This window comes from Trachurus trachurus (genome assembly GCF_905171665.1).
Source record: "Trachurus trachurus genome assembly, chromosome: 5".
Lineage (NCBI taxonomy): Eukaryota > Metazoa > Chordata > Actinopteri > Carangiformes > Carangidae > Trachurus > Trachurus trachurus.
The window spans coordinates 21,110,796-21,128,580 of NC_139896.1; the positions used below are offsets into that span (position 1 = coordinate 21,110,796).

Here is a 17,785-nt window from a genome sequence, read left to right on the forward strand (position 1 = left end):
TTATCAGTCTTATTTCAGATTATTTACCTCCGTTATATTTATGTTTTATTGGCTGCTACCTGTTCCAGTATATGAAGATTTTGTTTGCTTTCCAGATCTATTTATAACTTTATTACACATGTTCTTAACTGTCTGAGGATATAAACGCTATGCGCTTTAGAATTGACTTCTGGGTACAAATAATGTTCTTTAAGATTGTGGATAAGAAATTTTGCAACCTGCTACTTGTTGCACTGACGCTAATGAAAGAATAAACCTGATGTTTTTTTTCCTTGTGGTCTGTGATGGTTGTGATGATGGTTTTACTGTAGATTCAGAAAACACAACCACGAGCTGTGTCAGTGAAGTCATACCTGGGGTACGGCCCAAACAGCTGGGTGCTAGTCCCGCAGCACAGAGCAAAGCAAACACAGTGTTAGAGCAGAGAGGCAAAGAAGAGTTAATGTGTGAGCAGAGAGAACAGCAGCACGACAGGAGGAATCAGACGCTGTGTGGAAGAGAGAAAAAGACTTCTTACAGCAGACCGAAGAGTTCTCTGTAGTTCTCATCACCTTTCCCCTCAGACACCAAACTGTCCAGCTTATCAATCAGCTCAGCCTCCACCTGCGCACACACACACAAACCAACAGAAATCAACACTCGCTTGATGAAGTGACACATACTGTTAAAGGTGAACAGAAAGAGTTTGTTTGTATCTGGGGCTGATTATGTCCTTCCTGGCCAAAGTCAAGGTCACATTTAGCACCTTTATACAACCCCTGTCGCCCAAAAGGCTGTACAAGCCTGAGATCCAATACAGCTTGAAGCCTGATGTAGTAAAGAAACGTGACAGCCATGTTTAGGGCGGGTAGAAGAGAGAGCCAAGAGTGATAACATCAGAACTGATGTGAGAGCGAAGGAGGACAGGGGTAGGGGTCAGGTGTGAGGCCAGAGGAACATGCCCCTCTGTGAGTCTCACACATGACGCTGTTACAGAAGTTTGTATACTCAGCATTTTTGGGGGACTGTTTAGGTCAGTGTGGCACTGTTGTGTCCCATGATATGATTGGTTAGAATCAGAAAAGGAGGAGGAGAAGCAGATGTACCCTCGCCAAGATCAGGATTATAAAGTGTTGTGTAGTGGGATGATTTTACAGTCACGTTCCAATCCAATCCATTTTATTTATAAAGCAAAATTTTAAATAAACACAAAGGCTTCCAAAGTGTTGTACAGTAAAATAAACACAGTAAAACATAATAAAAACACTAAATACTAAAGCTAAAAAACACAATTAAATGAATAATAAAATAATAAATAGACTGTCCACCCCAGATAAAATATCTGTGCACATAAAATCAACAATCTATGTGGTGTGAAAAGCCAAAGAAAAGAGGTGCACTTTAACAAGAGTATTACAACTAGACAGTGAGGAGGCCTGTCTAATGTGCAGTGGCAGTTCGTTACACAATTTTGGAGCTGCAACAGAAAACGCTCGGTCCCCTCTGAGCTTCAGCCTAGTTTTGGGAAAACCTCAGGAGCAGCTGGTCAGCTGACCTGAGAGATCGGCTTGGTGTGTAGGGGTGCAGAAGAAGTGTAGTGCTGCTTTAAGTGTTTACTCAGTTTTTACTTTCTATTTCATATATTCCTAACTGTCCATTTCTTCTTATGCACAGACTGGAGCTGGTGAGAAACAGCATTTTGTTTCACTTTGGATGTTTGGATGTATGTGTTTGGTAAATGACAAAAAGAGCAAATTTTGAATCCTAAATCTATCAGTGGATGAGCTGACAGACAAATGAATTTCGCTTTGGGGATTAATAAAGTAATTTGTATTCGTAATTAAGTGTGTGTGTGTGTGTGTGTGTGTGTGTGTGTGTGTGTGTGTGTGTGTGTGTGCGTTCACCTGCTTGAAGTTCCCATTCTTGCGTTGCTCCCAGTCCATCATGTCATGGAAGATCGGGATCATGATGTTTCGCACCTCCACCTGTGGGACCAGCGTCACTCCCAGGAAGGGACCGATCATCCCGGGGATGAAGTGGATCTTGTTCTCACCTGCAGCCAGGGAGTGTGTATCAACACTTTAATCTTTAATCAGTCAACCAATAATCAAATCTGTGTGTAATGTAAACACTTCAGCAGAGAAACGGAAGCACTGCGTGTTAATATGGAAAGAGGAGCGACTTCAGGAGTAAAAATTATTGGTGACTGAAAGAAGAGAAAGTCTCACCCAGGTTCTGCCACATGCTGAACAGTTCATAGGTCATCATCACTCTCATGTCACCGTACCTGTAGGAAGACAAAGAGGAAGGATGGAAGGATGAATACAAACCAAGAAACTACAAAACTGTCCTGGTGTGACTGAGGAGCTTTTGGATGAAAGAGGTTAATGTAGGTCGGACTACTGTTTGATTTGATAATTTTTCCCATTAAAGTCTCTAAAGTGTCAGCTGCATCTCTGCCCCAGTTATCATTTCCTGATCAATACTCTCACAACTCAATATTCTCACAAAAAGTACAGGGTACCAAACTGCAAGTTAAATAGATATAAACTGTCTCTCATACCTACCTTATTAAATTATTCAATTCAATTATATTTAATGATGTGACAGTGTGTGTGTGGGTGTGTGTGTGTGTGTGTGTGCATGCAGGTCTGTGCAGAGAAGAATCACTATATTTGTGCTTCAGTGTGTGAGTACTTACTTGTCTAAAACTTTCTTCCTCTTCGCAGGACTCAGGTTTTCCAGCTGTAAACTGGGCTGGTTGATGTAGAGTACGGCCAGACTGAAGTAGGAGTTCCACACCTACACACACACGCACATGTAATACTTCCTTTTTTTGTTTACACACTCATGGTCGGTGCACATTCTCATTTGCCCAGGTCATAGTATTTCAAAGGAGGTTAAATCGAAAGCAACTGGACTTAGTTATTTGTCTAGGAAAGACAGATAACTGTGTTACACTGAGTCAAACCACAAGTTATTTGTCTAGGAAAGACAAATAAGGAAAGACAAATAAGCCTGATTTGTCTAGGAAAGACAAATAACTGTGTTACACTGAGTCAAACCACAAGTTATTTGTCTAGGAAAGACAAATAACTAAGTCCAGTTGCTTTCGATTTAACCTCCTTTGAAATACACTCATGGTATTAGCCCCACTGATTCATGTGGGAAACAGATGGTCTTACGGTTATGATCAGTGACTGATCTTGTGGTAACAACTGGACAAACCGACTGTACCGTACTATGTGTTTGTGGTTTGACTCAGTGTAACACACCTACCTTAAAATCAAACTCTGCCTCTGTGAAGTTCTTGTGCAAAGCAGGAGACAGATACTGAGCCGTGGTCAGGATGATGCTGCAGAAAGGAGCACATTGTGATGTCACATTGTTATGCACTGTCAGCACCATGAGTGTTGTGTTGCTACAGAGACGAGACACAAAATATTCTCCAGAAAGGAAACATGGTGGTCGGGTAAAAGACTCAGCAAAAACAACATCATTACGATAAAGGTTTTTCCAGTGAAAATGTAGAAATAAGTTTTCACACTAAAACCAAAATAATCACAATATGAGGACCGTGTCATCCTAATTTCAATCCAGCCTGAGTCAGTGATGCTTGCTTGCGAACACTGAGTATTTCTAACATCTTACTTGCTGGTGAGGAGTCTCATGACGTTCCAGTCACGGGGGAAAATACTGAGCTTCATCAGATTCCTGAACACACACAAGATCTTCAACAAGAACTCCTGGAGACAGACGAGGAGGAGGGAAGAGAGTGTGTGTCAAAACGACACCATTAGACCTTTATTTACATCACCTGACATACTAAAGGCAGTATCTTAGATGTTAGGATACTCTATGTTAGTGATGTTATTATGTGTTTCCAGGTGTGTGTTAGTGTGAAGTCAGCTTTTTATACCTTCAGCTCTTCTTTGCTCTGGAAGTTTTCCATCAGGTGTTGGAAATGGATATCTGTCATCTGGCGGAGGAGCGACAGGAGGCAGGACACATACTCTCCCTGCCGAACAGGGGAACAGGGACAGACATGTGAGCCAATCACAGGAATAATCAGAGTAAATGAAAGCCACAATAAGACAAACTCTCCACACAAACAAAGGTTTAGTGGACAGAGGGAGTCGGGAAAAGACTGAAACTGAGCTATGAAGAATAGTGGAAGGAAGGCATAAAACATTTAACCTCTCAAATATGTGGAAGTTACACATGAAACTGCCGAATTTACAGAAACACTACACAAACCATACAAGTGCACATAAACTAAGATTCATTCTGCTCTTCTTCACAAATACATAAAACATCGACAAGATGCAGGGAAGAACAAAATACAGCTTTTAATAGGATTATTAAGTCATGCGAGGCAGCAGGCAAATGGAAGAGGAAGAGCAGAGGGAGGAGGATGAAGGGCTGTGTCTAATGATGACAGAGATAAGAGCAGGTGTGCAGAGACAAATGGTTTTCTGATGTTTTCTTGGACGTTTGTTTTCATTTTTCCATTTTGTTAAAGCATAACTTGTTTAAATGTTGTTTAAACAGCAACACTTCAGTGATGATATAGATAAAAAACGAAACAACAATTATCCCGTGTGTGGCTCAGGATGGACGTGCAGGATGGATTAGGGCAGCAGGAGGTGAAGTAGTAGTAGTCATATTGTTAGTTACTAACAGTGATCTCCGCGGTGCACTGCGGACAGCGTTGACCCCTTACCGCCTCCTGCGATTGGCTCTTGCTCATGATGGACAGCAGGGTCTGCAGGAGGACGTCCAGTAGAGACTCCACCATCATCTCCACCTCCTCCTGCACTGACGTGTCCTAGAAGATGAAAGGAGAGAAAATGATGGGGTGAAGAAAACGAAATGGAAATATTTGGTGAAATGGAGAAGTGAAAGACAGAAGTAGAAATCCAGTGAGATGTTTTATTTGAGTCACTGTCTGTTTACAGCTGAGTAAAATCTCATATCTAATGTGTCATGTCATTCGCCTCGTGAGTTTCAGAATCAAAATGAATCAGCTATATTGCTGATGCAATGGAATTGTGGGTGGCTCCTTTTCTGGATAAAAACACTAAGATAAAGACTTAAATACAGAATATTAAAGTATAATTAAAAACTAAATCAGAAGAGGCAGCAAAAACTATAAAACAGAATCTTTACAAAATGCTACAAAATGTGCAAAGTACTGTAGTTGGTGGGTTACTGTGACACAATAAAATGTTAAATTCTCAGTCTTATGTACAAAACGTATAGTTTTTGTTGACCACAATGAACCAATGATTAAAAACCTGGAACAATTCAAATCGATTGTTCTTTTAAGGACGCTGTTGGTTATTTGTTCTGAGTTTAGAGAAAATGTGTGAAGAACAATTGAATTGTCAGAGGACAAACTTCTGTGTGTGTGTGTGTGTGTGTGTGTGTGTGTGTGTGTGTGTGTGTGTGTGTGTGTGTGTGTGTGTGTGTGTGTGTGTGTGTGTGTGTGTGTGTGTGTGTGTGTTACCAGTGAGCTGGTCTTGATGATGGAGAATATAGAGCTGAGGATTCCAGAGCAGATGAGCAGCTCTTTCTGCTGCCTCAGATGGAGATGGATGTGATGCAGGACGACAGGAAGCAGGATCCTTCGAGACTCTGAGTGCACAAACACAAATACACAAAGACAAACACGCAAAAATAGTTTTCATTTTCATTTGTTAACCCACTTGATTTCTGTAGCTGAAGACCTTCACATCACAGATGACGAGACAGAGAAAAACAAGAGGAAGTGCTGATGTCTCTACTGAACCCTTCACCTGGGAAAGAGAAGAGCCTGCTGTCCACGGTCCGGGCGATGGACTGCAGTTTGACCACGTCCATGGACTGTCCTATGTGCACCGTGGACGGCATGCTGCCCAGTGTGCCGCGCACAAACTCTGCCACTTCCTGCACTGTGAACATCTGCAGCAGCTCATCGAAGATCGCAGGAAAGGAGTTGAGCAGAGCGGCCTGAGGAGGAGGAAGGAGAGAGGAGGAAGAGTGATGATCAAGGAGGAAGACTGACAGATGGAGCACGGGTGGAGGCTTGAGAGGATGTGTCGTCGTTTACAGTGGAGAGAGATGTGACATCACATCCAGTGGGGTCCAAAGTGGTCTCAGACTTTGGACACCGTGTTCAGGAGTGAGCTTCACGCTGGAGTGACATGGCAGAGAGGTCGACTGATAGTGGACAGTTTGGAGCTGATCGGATGATAGCCGATTAATCAGCTGCTACCCCACGAATAAAGCTCTTCATTAGTCGAGCAGTCTGTCAGCGGGTAAGTAACGCATCACATTTGAATCACGATAAACCCAATTTGTCCCCAGCTGTCTCCCAGAGAAGACAGTGATAATGTAGGCAGCTCAGCTGTAGGAGACTATTTATATTGGATATAGTTCAGCAGGCGGTGTTAATGTGGAGCCCTATGATCTGGTCCAATAAGATGACATAGCCTGGCTGGTGGAGGGTGAACAGCCATCTGAGCCATAACAATAGTTTACATATGTGCTATCTGATTAATCGGTCGACCTTCTACCATGCAGGCTCCATTTTATTGCACAGTTTGAAGCCATTCCCCTGGTGTTCAGTGTAAAATGCAAAATATATTTTACATGAGAACAGTGGAGGCATTTGAGAGGGACACAGGAGAGTGAACATGGAAAAACTCATTCAGTGAATTAATTCAGTAGTTGATAAGAAATCACAGCAGGTCAAAATGGAGCGATTAATAAAGACAGAAAAACAGAGAAGAAAAGGAGGAGGAGGGTTTAGAAGACAAAACATCAAGGTGAGAGATATTAATCCATTAACTTCATTAAAAACACACAGCAGAGGTACAAGGTTTAGTAAGGTTTAGCACAATAAAGACGGTGCAGCAGAAAACACCAGAAACTTGGGTGTAATGGTTCAGTGTGAAGAGGAGTTGGGCTCCAGGCTCTGGGCTGCGCAGACTGAGGTTTCATCAACCATCGCTCAACCCCAGATTCACTGAAGGTGGGTTTCCAGAAGTTTCTTCTTGCATCATTTCAAATAACATATAAAATGTTTTTAGCAACTGGTTTATCTCACAATTAAATATCGAATGTCAGTTTCCTGCAGCCATGGATTAATTCATTTGTAATAAATAATTGTTTTGTCCAGATGGAACCTGATATTATTTGACATATTTTAATGGAAACTGATTGAATGAGTGTCAAAAATATAAGTGGATTATTTCTGTTGTCTAATTGACTGATTTATAATTTCATGTGTAAATTAGAGTGAATAAACTGTGAAATCACAATTCTAACAATAAAAGTAATATAAATATCTTTCAATCATGCTAACAGAAGGTTTAATTTTTTTAATTTTTTTATTTCACATGTGCGTGAGCAGCCAACCAGGGTCTGTCTGTGAGCTGACAGGTGTGAGTGTGAGTAGTTTTTGCAGGTAGGGAGTGACAGGTGTGTTTATAGTTACAGGACTGTGATATGTGGGGATGTGTCTAAGCACTCAGTGCAGGTGATGTGAGGTGTGTGTGTGTGTGTGTGTGTGGCGGGGGGGTTAGGCTCACAAACAGCAGAACAGGTGAATGAGGACTCTGGGCTTCACACACAGAACAGGGTGCCGTGGGTTTCACCCGCTCGTCTACTTACTGACAGTGGAGACGGCCGCAGAGCGTTGGAGCTCCAGGCCTGAGTGCAGCTGGGTTGCCCGCTGCCAGGAGCCTGTCCTGGGGCAGGGGGCGGGGCTTGGCCCAGGGCAGGGGCTAGTGCTAAGGGAGCGGCAGGCCCAATGCCAGGGCCTGGGGCTTGATTTGTGCCTGGACAAGGTTGGGAGGCCTGTGGTGCATGGGCATGGAGGGAGGAGGCCCAGGAGGGATAATAAGGACCCGATGGATGGAGCAAAGAATAGTGGGAGATTGAAAGATGAGGGAAGGAAGGAAAAGAAGCAAGGAGAGGTCCGAGGTACAAGTAGAAAGATAAGGAGGAGATAAGAGTCAGATTAAAGCAACTAACAGCCGAGGGGGGAGAAGCTCTGGAGGAAACTGAACTACAATAAAATATAAGCCAGTTATCATGGGATTCACTTCCAGCTAATGAGTCTCTGACACTACAAGGACACAACAGGCTGCTGGGGAGAAAGGTGATCTAATCAGAAGCGGGTTTGACTTTAGTCAAGTTAAACAATAGAACAACTACAGAGGAGACCCACAGATAAAACATGAGGAGGAGTTGGTTGAACTCGTGTGTGTCTGTGTCTTATCTCCTTACCTGTGTGAAGATGAGCGTCTCTGAGTTGCGGCTGTCCAGGCTCAGGACGAAGCGGATCGACTGAAAGAGTTCCTGGATGCTGGTGCGGAACTGATCCTCCTCCATGCCACACGTGGCCCGAGAGTAAAGGATCCGAGACTGGACGATAAACTTAAACAGGTACTCAAGAGCCTGAGGGGAAAAAATTGATACAACACAAATAATTATTTAATGGACAAACACAGTAAACATAAAGATTTATCATCATACATGAATACGATGTTTGTTTTACATTGTATTGTCGCATTGTTGTTTTTATCGTCTCTCTTTTTATGCACTTTTAGTCACTATGGACCTCTGGTTTGTGTCCTTAATAAAGTCTTATTATTATTATTATTATTAATATATGGTGAGAGACAAAAAATAGAGATTAACCTGAGAAAAGAAAAACTTAGATGATACTGAATCATAGTTTCTGGATAAATAAGTCAGATACGGACAGAACTCAGTGGACATCCCCCCCCACACACACACAGTGGTGTTAAAGATGGATTAACAAAGCTCAGCTCGGAAGCAGCTGCAGCATGTGTCAAAACTCTCCTCAATAATTCACAGCGTCCACTTTTCCACGACAGTGTGACCCACTTGAGACGGATGTTTGAATGTGATAAATATTTCAGCGTTTGTCTGTTGAACGCGGTACATTCTGTTCATGTGCTTCAGATGATGAGTCTATTCTCAGATCTGCCTACGAGGTGACGTGTCGTTGAATGTTTGCAGTCAGCTCTGTCTGTAGACTGAACCAGCAGATCCAGTGGGAGGAACGACAACGGTGGAGAAATGTTGATGAAGCTTTATGGTCGATGTTTTACACAACAACGTTGAGCATGTAAGTCTCTGAGGAGATGATGTCAACCATCAGAATGAGGATTAGGATCTGAGATCTCTATAGCTGCAGCTTGTTTGTTTGTTTGTTTGTCTGTTTGAGTGAAGGTGCAGTTGGTGTTTTGTTCAGCAGGTAAATGTTCAATGGTTGAGCCAGTGTCTCCACATGACCCATAAAACTAAACAAAAATGAAAGCTTCATATTTATAACAGAATTGTATAAAAAAGTAGGACACTGATATAAAAACAGCCCTGATGTAACATACAGATACACTGGGTGTAGTTCTCTGGTCGCCTGTGGCTGTAGAAATCAGTGATTAGACATTCAGTCAAACAAACATCGGTTAGATAGATAGATATAGATAGATATAGATAGAGATAGATAGATAGATAGATAGATAGATAGATAGATAGATAGATAGATAGATAGATAGATAGATAGATAGATAGATAGATAGATAGATAGATAGATAGATAGATAGATAGATAGATAGATCTTCTCTTACCCTCATGGCTTCCTGTATGTGGTCCTGTCGGACCACCTCTGCAGAGCGGTCCATGTACCACTTCAGACAGCGGATCAGCTCTCTGAAACCCAACAAACACCAAACACTTAGCATGTGAGCCCTGAGACAATGACTGGGGGGGGGGGGGGGGGGGGTCAGTCTGTGACATATAAGATGATATTGTGAACTTGTTGACATACAGCTGTTTATTTGCACATCCAGCTGTTACAGTGATCCTCCATGTTAGTGGAGACCGCTGACCAGTTAGTGCTGTAGTTAGTTAGTAAAACACTCACTTGTAGGCCAGTGCACCGGCAAAGTGTTTCTGGATGTACGTGTCCATCACCGGCCTGAAGTGGTAGTATTTACTGTCCCTGAGCAGATTTATGATGAACACCTGAGAGAGACACAGAGATTATGATAAATATGTGAGATACATATGAGTCACAAAACTAACGCCAAGTCACTTCTTTTATTGGACTGATTCTAAGAAAACTAAGAAGACTCCAGCTCTGAGTCAGACTGGTTGACTCTGTTTCCTCTCTTACCAGTGACTGGAACACCAGTGGTCCATATTTATCCGTGTTGTCGTCCAAGATGGAGAATAAGGTGTCCAGGATGTCTTGGAGAAACTGTCACACACACAGACAGACAGACACAGACAGAGACAGACAGACAGACACGGTTTGGGTCAGTTGACTGTATCAACAGTCAGCACATCTTAACTGTAACACAGAGCACACAGAGACTTTAAACCTCTGAACAGCAATTAGAAATAATATTTATTACTGTTCACACCAAATCAAAAACAAAACGTTTCTCATTTTATGATCAAACATGAGTACAGGCTGACTGTACTTTGAGGGTTTCCTTTCAGCACTCTGTCGCAATTAAGAACTGATCACATCTCATGTTAACCACAACCATTCAGCAAAACATTTTGTTTCGTCATCTCAGGAATTTTCCCTGTACACACACACACACACACACACACACACACACACACACACACACACACACACACACACACACACACACACACGTGTAACCAGTGACGCACCAACACTGACAGTTAGTGAGGCCTCCGATGACAGCAGTGTATGCAGCAACAGTTATTCTTCCCTTCCAGTTTATTCTAATCTCGTACAGAGCATGGCTGTGGTATTCAAGGATTCATATAACATCAGTTATAATAGGTGGATGAAAAACTGTTTGTCTGACTTAACCTCACCTTCACGATCTCCTCTCCACTGACATGTCGCAGCCGGCCCAGAATGTCCATGACCCGGTCCGGATGGGCCTTCCACTTGAGCAGGGCCAGGAGGTCCACTGAGAGACAGCAGCAATTATCAGACTCAGACTACTATAAACCGTGGTGACAGCAGGGTGATGGTTTATCTGCAACACCAGGATCTAGTTTCCACTCACCATGAAGGTGGATGGATAAATACATAACATTTTTATTAACTTCTTAATAGCAAATGCTTCTTGATCCCCAACGATCACAACATGTGACCCCTGTACTTATCACAACACAACAATTCACCACAGGAGTTGAACCAGATAATATCATGACTAATTTGAGACACATTTCCCTAAATTTCATACAGTAAACACTGATGATGGGGATGTACCTTCAGGGTCACACGACATAAGTGTAGGAGGATGTTTATGTGTTAAGTTTCAGTTTTATGTTGTAGATCTCACTCTTCCCCTGTATTCGTCACCAGGTCTAACTGCCATACCTCACCACAGTCACAGCAGTTTCTCTGTTCCTCTAATATGCAAATTACATATTCACATCATGCACAGCTGCCCCCAAGCAGACACCCCTCATAGATAGAGCCATACAATTAAAAAAACATGCGATCAGCTGAGTACCATTCTGAGTGAGCTTGGTGGAGGAGAGCTGTGTGGAGATCCAGAAGGTCTCCTTGGTGCTGCGCTGGAAGATGAGGCTGGAGGGGATGCTGGGACAGCTGTTGAAGTCCTCTTTACAGCAGGGCAGGCCCAGGTAGAGGGCGTGGTTACTGAAGGTCGTGTTCTCATCACACTGAGGTCAACGAAGAGACGAAGAGTGGTTAATGTTTACAACAGCTGACACAACTAGTCGGTACCTTGCACTGTGCATTGTTTTCTCTAATACACTGTTTGCCACATGTTCATTTTTAAATCACAGTTCTACACCACTGAATGATTTTAATTTCATGACCAACGGCACTGTCAGAGGTTCACTCTTATGCAAAACACATCACTTTGTCATTATATGGGCAGATCTAAAATTGATAAAGTTTGTTCGGTCTTGTTCCACACAAACATGTCTATCTTGAGAGTATGATTTGTGGTCCAGGGCGTTTCTGTAGCAACACAACACTCATGGTACTGACAATGCACAATAATACTGTGACATGTTTTACCTCCTGTTACCCTGCTAAGCCAGACCGCAGTAACTACGCGAAAATTCGAAATTGATTTTTTTGTGAAATTGAACTTGTCAATAAATGTTTTATCTTGTGTAAAATTTTCAGCGGTCAATGTTGCTCAGTTTTAGAGATATGAGGTATGAAAAATTGCAGTAACTACAAAATCACTCTTGAAACTAAGCCAAACCGCAGTAACTACAGTTACTGCACTCTGTATCTGTTTCCCTGTACAAAATCACGGTAGCTAGCTAACGTTAGCTTCGGCAGGTTAGCACCAGGTTAGCACCAGGTTAGCACCAGCACAGGGACGGTTCGTAAAGTAAAAAGACCAGGTAGAGGCTAGACAGGCTAGAAGCATGCTGGAAATAAACAACAACATTGTAGTTACTGCACTTTGCCGTAGCATTACCTGTGTATTTATTTAAGGAAATCTGGCAGCAGAGCGCAGTATCTGCTTTTTAGGGGTCAAATATAAAATCTGTGGTCATATATTTAATTGCATAAATATTACTTCATGAAAACCTGTCAAATCTGTGTATTTTCACTAATCTACCTACAACACATTTGGAAGGCAAATCAAAAAACTTTAAAGCCATTTTTCTCAGTTTCACTGTTCGCGTAGTTACTGCGGTCTGGCTTAGCAGGTTTGGCTGATGAAAAGGCCAATGCTTCATATATGGAAAGATAACCTACAATTAGTTTTTGAGTAATTTAGAAAATCTAACTTTAGATTTTGTACAATAAGAGAAACAAAACTGAATACTTTACTGAAAGACAAAATAATGAGAATGTTCTGCTGCCAACATGACAGATGTTTGGATGTTACTTTGAGGTGAAGGCTCGTTGTCAGAGCAGGAAGGACGGAAACAGACATGAAAGCAGAGAGGCAACAATCCTGTCTGACCTTGTAAACGTAGAGTTCATGGCTCTCGTCTGAAAGAGTGGTTCCATCCTCCCTCATCAGGGGAGTGAAAGCGAAACCAAACAACTTCTTCTCCCCTTTGTCCTTTGCTGCGGAGCGACAGAAAGTAAAAGAGAAAAATGAAGCTGTATTAAGATGTAGAGACAAAGATACAGAGCAGAGAGAGGCAGTGGAAAATGTTCTCTTAGCTTTGCTTCGATTGCTTGATTTGTAAATAATGTTACAAATGTCAAATTTTATATCAGCTTCTGGTCTACAGTACATTCACTGTGAACAAACAGGAGACAATGCCATTAATACATTCTGTCAAACCACTGTTTACTACGGTGGCATTGATGGCTCAACACACTACAACTAAACAAGAGCATGCATACACACCAACACCAAAATGTAGCCATCTTAACAACTTCTAAAGTCAAGAAGGATTGAACTAAAGCAGCAGCAGGTCTGTCACTTCCATAGTGTGCTGTGAGTCTCTGCAGTGCATGCAATGTCTAATGAAGTTGGTCTCTGAATTTGCAGCATGAGCTGAGCTCTCAGGGCCACCGTAATTTAACCTCTGTTGTTTGGATCATCTGAATGTATCAGTAAAGCATTATCAATTAAATCAAACATGTGACACAGTACCACTTCCTGTTCTGGTGAGGTGACGGGGAGTTACTCACTGGAGCAGTGTCTGAACTCGAAGCGGAGGTGGGATCCTCTGAAACGGTCGATGGGAATGGGCAGTTTGATCACCTCGCTCCATCGGGGGCTGTTGTTGTGGTAGAGCACGAAGGAGCGGTGCTCTGGCACGTTGGGCTCCCCTGAACCGAGACTGATGCAGTCCTGCACAGGGAGGGAACAAGGGTGTGTGTCCAACATCAGACACACACAGATGGAGGGATTAATACACAAGCATGAGCTTTACACCTACTCACATCTCAAGATTCACATTTTCCATGTTTGCCACTGTCAGTGCTTTTATTCATCCTTCATCAGTGCCTCTCCCTCATTCTATTTTTTCTTTAAGTTTTTGTCATGTGTGAGAAAACTAGATGTTGTACAGGTGGGTTGTGGAATCAGTTTAACAACATAGTTCAAAGGCTAAAAAGCAGAGGGGAACCCTCTGGGCCTTCAAGGTATTCAGTGAAGGCCTAAGAAAAAATATTGAAATATTGTACTACTATATATTTATTTATTTATTTTATTTTATTTTTTTATTTTATACAGTGAGTAACACACAAGTAATATTTTCTAGATCATTGTTATAAAGTTGGACTAATATTTCTTGGGAAACAATGGGTTAATATAATGGAACGGGAAATGGACCAATCACAATTGGCCAGCCTTCGCTGGCTGTGACTGAAGGCCCATGTAATGCAAGTCAATGTGGGCATGAATTTGAGATTGACAGGTGTCTTAGCCAATCATATTCCACTGAGTTGTGGGCGGGACCATATCACGACATCTTCCGGGTATTCGCGAATACCCGGAAGATAGCCGCCAAAATAGTGAGGGAGCGGGTTGCCAAGTCCACTTGTTATACGTGACTTTGGGCTTGTTTTTCTGTGAAGTCGCTTATATTGGTAGTCGTGGGTTGCGGGTTTTTGGGCTTGTTGTTAAAGTGTAGTTACTTATTTAGGGCTGCTTCCCTGCTGCGTCCCTACAGCCCCCACCGGCGGTGTCACGCAGCTGTCCCCACTACAGAGACCCGCTCCACGCCGCTGACACCCCCACCACACCCGTCTTAGAGCGACATACACAGCCTCAGTCACTACTCACCTCATCTACTGTGATGACACGGTCAATATCTATTCAGGTGCAGTTTTGTTGAGACTTGATAAACCATTGTATTTATTGTTTTGGTTGTGCGTGGTTTTATATTTGAGTGCATCTTTTCTTAACAGAGGACAGGGTCTATTCTTGTTTTTGGTTGTGATTTTTATTCAAGTGCAATTTTTGATTTTTGAAAATATAATATAATATATTCCATTTACAATGAAAAAAAAAGTATTAAATAGTTAATTTGCATTTAATGTTAATGGTTCAAAGGATGTCAGGCTGAAAGGTCGGCCGACTCGGCCCCCACACATTTTTACCTCACCAAATCTGGCCCTCTTTGCAAAAAGTTTGGGGACCCCTGGTGTAAACCTACAATTTTATACCGGTAGTTTGATAGCCATTAAGGCCAGTGAAAAATGGCTGAGCATTTACAAAGAGCTTGTGCCTTTTTCCCATGTCACCTCAGGAGGTGTTTGTTTTATAGCCACTTTTGGCAGAAATATTAAATCTACAGTGAAATTCAACTGTGTCTAAGCTCAAACAAACACAAAAAACATTATCAAAAATACATCTTTAGTTGTTGAACAGCTCATGATTGACATTTTACTTTCATTCCAGCTAAACAAATAAGTGAATGTGTGATTTGCTTGTTTCATTTTTTCTTTAAAAAAAATAAGTGATTCATGATAGCCAGCTTTTTCCAGAATCACATTGTGTGTTGTGAAGCCAGTTAGGGCAAAGAAACATGTAATATGCCGACCATCCATGTGACAAGGCTCTGGCTATTATTTCTATTGCTATGTTAAATTTTTTATTGCTAGATGGTCCTATTGAAGGCCCAGGGTCTGGGTCCACGGTTCGCCACTGCTAAAAAGGGACTGCATTTGGTGCAGTGCAAGGGAATCAGTATTGAAGTTACGCATTGTTGATTTTTATGAAGCATATGTGGTATGAATTTTACACATTTTGGATTGAAATTAATCTTAATCAATGAACTCACCTCATTTAGGTTAAACACTGTATGATGTGACCCATGTAAAACTATCTGCTTTGTTTTTGTTTTTTTGTTTAAAAAAACCACAAGATTTTTTTTATTGATTTTCAACATCATAATAAAACGATGTACATACCCAACCATACCTCTCACCAATGCACACACACCTCACAGCACACCCAGGCGCAGACACGCATACACAAGTCCAGGATTAGGATTTACGGGAGATTTCCGGATAGTAGTGAGCACACGCGGCAACAGAGCAACCATCTTGATGTAAATAAACAATCTTTGGCAGTCATGTGACGGCGCACGACAGCCCTATTGGACAGGCTTGACTGCTCGGCTTCCGGGTAGCGGGGTAAGCTGTGCTCTAGTTACAAACACGCCGGTGGGGTCGGGACTCGAGAGTATCTTTGGTCGATGTAAAGGCTGAAATGTCCCGCTTTCATTAAAAAAATAATTACGTCGCTCTCATTTTCCGTTTCGGAAAAAGAAGAGAAAGAGTGACAATAGCAGGTTGTCTACTACGGTAACCGTGCACATCCACAGCTTGCTAACTTCACCAGGATACTAGTTTTTATTTCCGAATTGTTGAAGTTTGAATCTGTTAAAGTCTTGTGAACTCCACAGAAGTCGCTGTTTTTGTATGAGCAGCTTTCACGAAGATACACACTCTGTCATAGGTCAGGATACAACCTTGGTTTCCTCTCGCACAGCTACAGAGATGGACCTGATACTTCTCTGGCTCCTCCTGACTGGGATCAAATGGGCGCGTGGTGATGAAAAAGGTGAGGCGCAACAGCTGGATACTTCTCTAACTTATCGAGGTTACCTTATGCCCGGTGTTTGCATCAGTGTGATGCTGATTTAGGAGTCAGCATCACACTGCTGACTCCTAAATCAAAATGTGACATCTTTTAAATCACTTAACCCACTTCCACAGACTTGCTTAGCTCTTTTGGGTTTATATATTGCTGTTCTTTGGGCTCATCTGCCATTGTTCCTGTGTGTTTCTGGTTTTATGCCAAAGCACTGTATAAACTCTTGCATGTAAAGGTGCTACTGATATACTCTGTCTGATTTTATTTTCATTGTTGTTGATATGTGGTTTTGTCAGCCACATATCAAAAAAAGTCTGGCTGGTATACCCTTGTTTAGCCTCATGTGCGCTCTAATCAACTTTTCCATGTGTTGGTACTTGAATATTCCCTTTTTTCTGTAATAATCTCCTTTTTTAAATCAACACAAATTTTAGGATTGGGCGACTAATAAGAGTAATGGTGAGCACAGCCATCAACTGTATGCACATTATTATCAGAATGAAACTGAGAAAATGCTCAATACAAGAGTCAAGAAGAAGCAACTGTGATTCAGTGAATACATGTAGCTTGAAAGTCCAAAAGACCTGAGGATAATAAAACTGTGCTTTCTGCACATTAAAAAACACCCTACAGAAACCAAGACATCTTTCTTATGTATCATGTGGTGAAACGACTCATGGCTTTTAACTGTAATGCAACTTTAAATATGAGTCACTTGTGCATCATGAGTGTGAAATGATTCCTGTTTCAGAATAATAAGGGTGATACTACATATAATAATAGTGTAATATAAAAAATAATAATAGAAGTGCATTCAGGAAGTATTGCAAGTACGTATGCATTCTAGACTGATGCAAGAGGGATTTCTTTTGTTTTTAGGGTGCAACATAGAAACATGTTTTCTGAACACTTGACAACAAGTGACAACACATGACATGAGAACTTTCTGCTTCCAGTTGATTATTCAGAAGAAAAAAATCCTGAATAATACATATGCTTTTTTCTTTCTGGGCCAGGTGTAATCAAGGTGAAAGTTGAAGAAGGGAATGACGCCATTTTGCCCTGTTCCCTCATCACCAAGGAGAATATTGTGTCAAAACTGTTTGACTGGAAGAAGGACAATCAGATTGAGGTGTTTCTGTATGACAAAGGCATTCATTATAATAATGGCCGCTCAGGCCAAGATGACCAATTCCAAGGTCGCGTCTCACACTTTGAGGCTGAACTGAATAGAG

At 41.8% G+C, this 17,785-nt stretch overlaps 1 protein-coding gene across 3 annotated transcripts in view; it reads right to left on the reverse strand.

Annotated features, from left to right (window-relative positions):
- LOC310986494 (dedicator of cytokinesis protein 3-like) overlaps window positions 1-17,785 on the reverse strand; it is a gene marked incomplete at both ends in the record, with an annotated part of 178,753 nt that overhangs the window by 10,719 nt on the left and 150,249 nt on the right. For all 3 annotated transcript variants that reach the window (XM_083972425.1, XM_083972424.1, XM_083972423.1), the window contains 19 exons: window positions 354-380; window positions 518-603; window positions 1,884-2,032; window positions 2,208-2,266; window positions 2,681-2,781; window positions 3,259-3,334; window positions 3,631-3,725; window positions 3,899-3,997; window positions 4,661-4,807; window positions 5,489-5,616; window positions 5,778-5,970; window positions 8,254-8,424; window positions 9,624-9,705; window positions 9,920-10,020; window positions 10,172-10,255; window positions 10,855-10,952; window positions 11,505-11,676; window positions 12,951-13,057; window positions 13,634-13,796. In XM_083972425.1, the coding sequence (XP_083828551.1) occupies window positions 354-380; window positions 518-603; window positions 1,884-2,032; window positions 2,208-2,266; window positions 2,681-2,781; window positions 3,259-3,334; window positions 3,631-3,725; window positions 3,899-3,997; window positions 4,661-4,807; window positions 5,489-5,616; window positions 5,778-5,970; window positions 8,254-8,424; window positions 9,624-9,705; window positions 9,920-10,020; window positions 10,172-10,255; window positions 10,855-10,952; window positions 11,505-11,676; window positions 12,951-13,057; window positions 13,634-13,796 (2,138 nt within the window). The remainder of the gene's footprint in view (window positions 1-353; window positions 381-517; window positions 604-1,883; window positions 2,033-2,207; window positions 2,267-2,680; window positions 2,782-3,258; window positions 3,335-3,630; window positions 3,726-3,898; window positions 3,998-4,660; window positions 4,808-5,488; window positions 5,617-5,777; window positions 5,971-8,253; window positions 8,425-9,623; window positions 9,706-9,919; window positions 10,021-10,171; window positions 10,256-10,854; window positions 10,953-11,504; window positions 11,677-12,950; window positions 13,058-13,633; window positions 13,797-17,785) is intronic.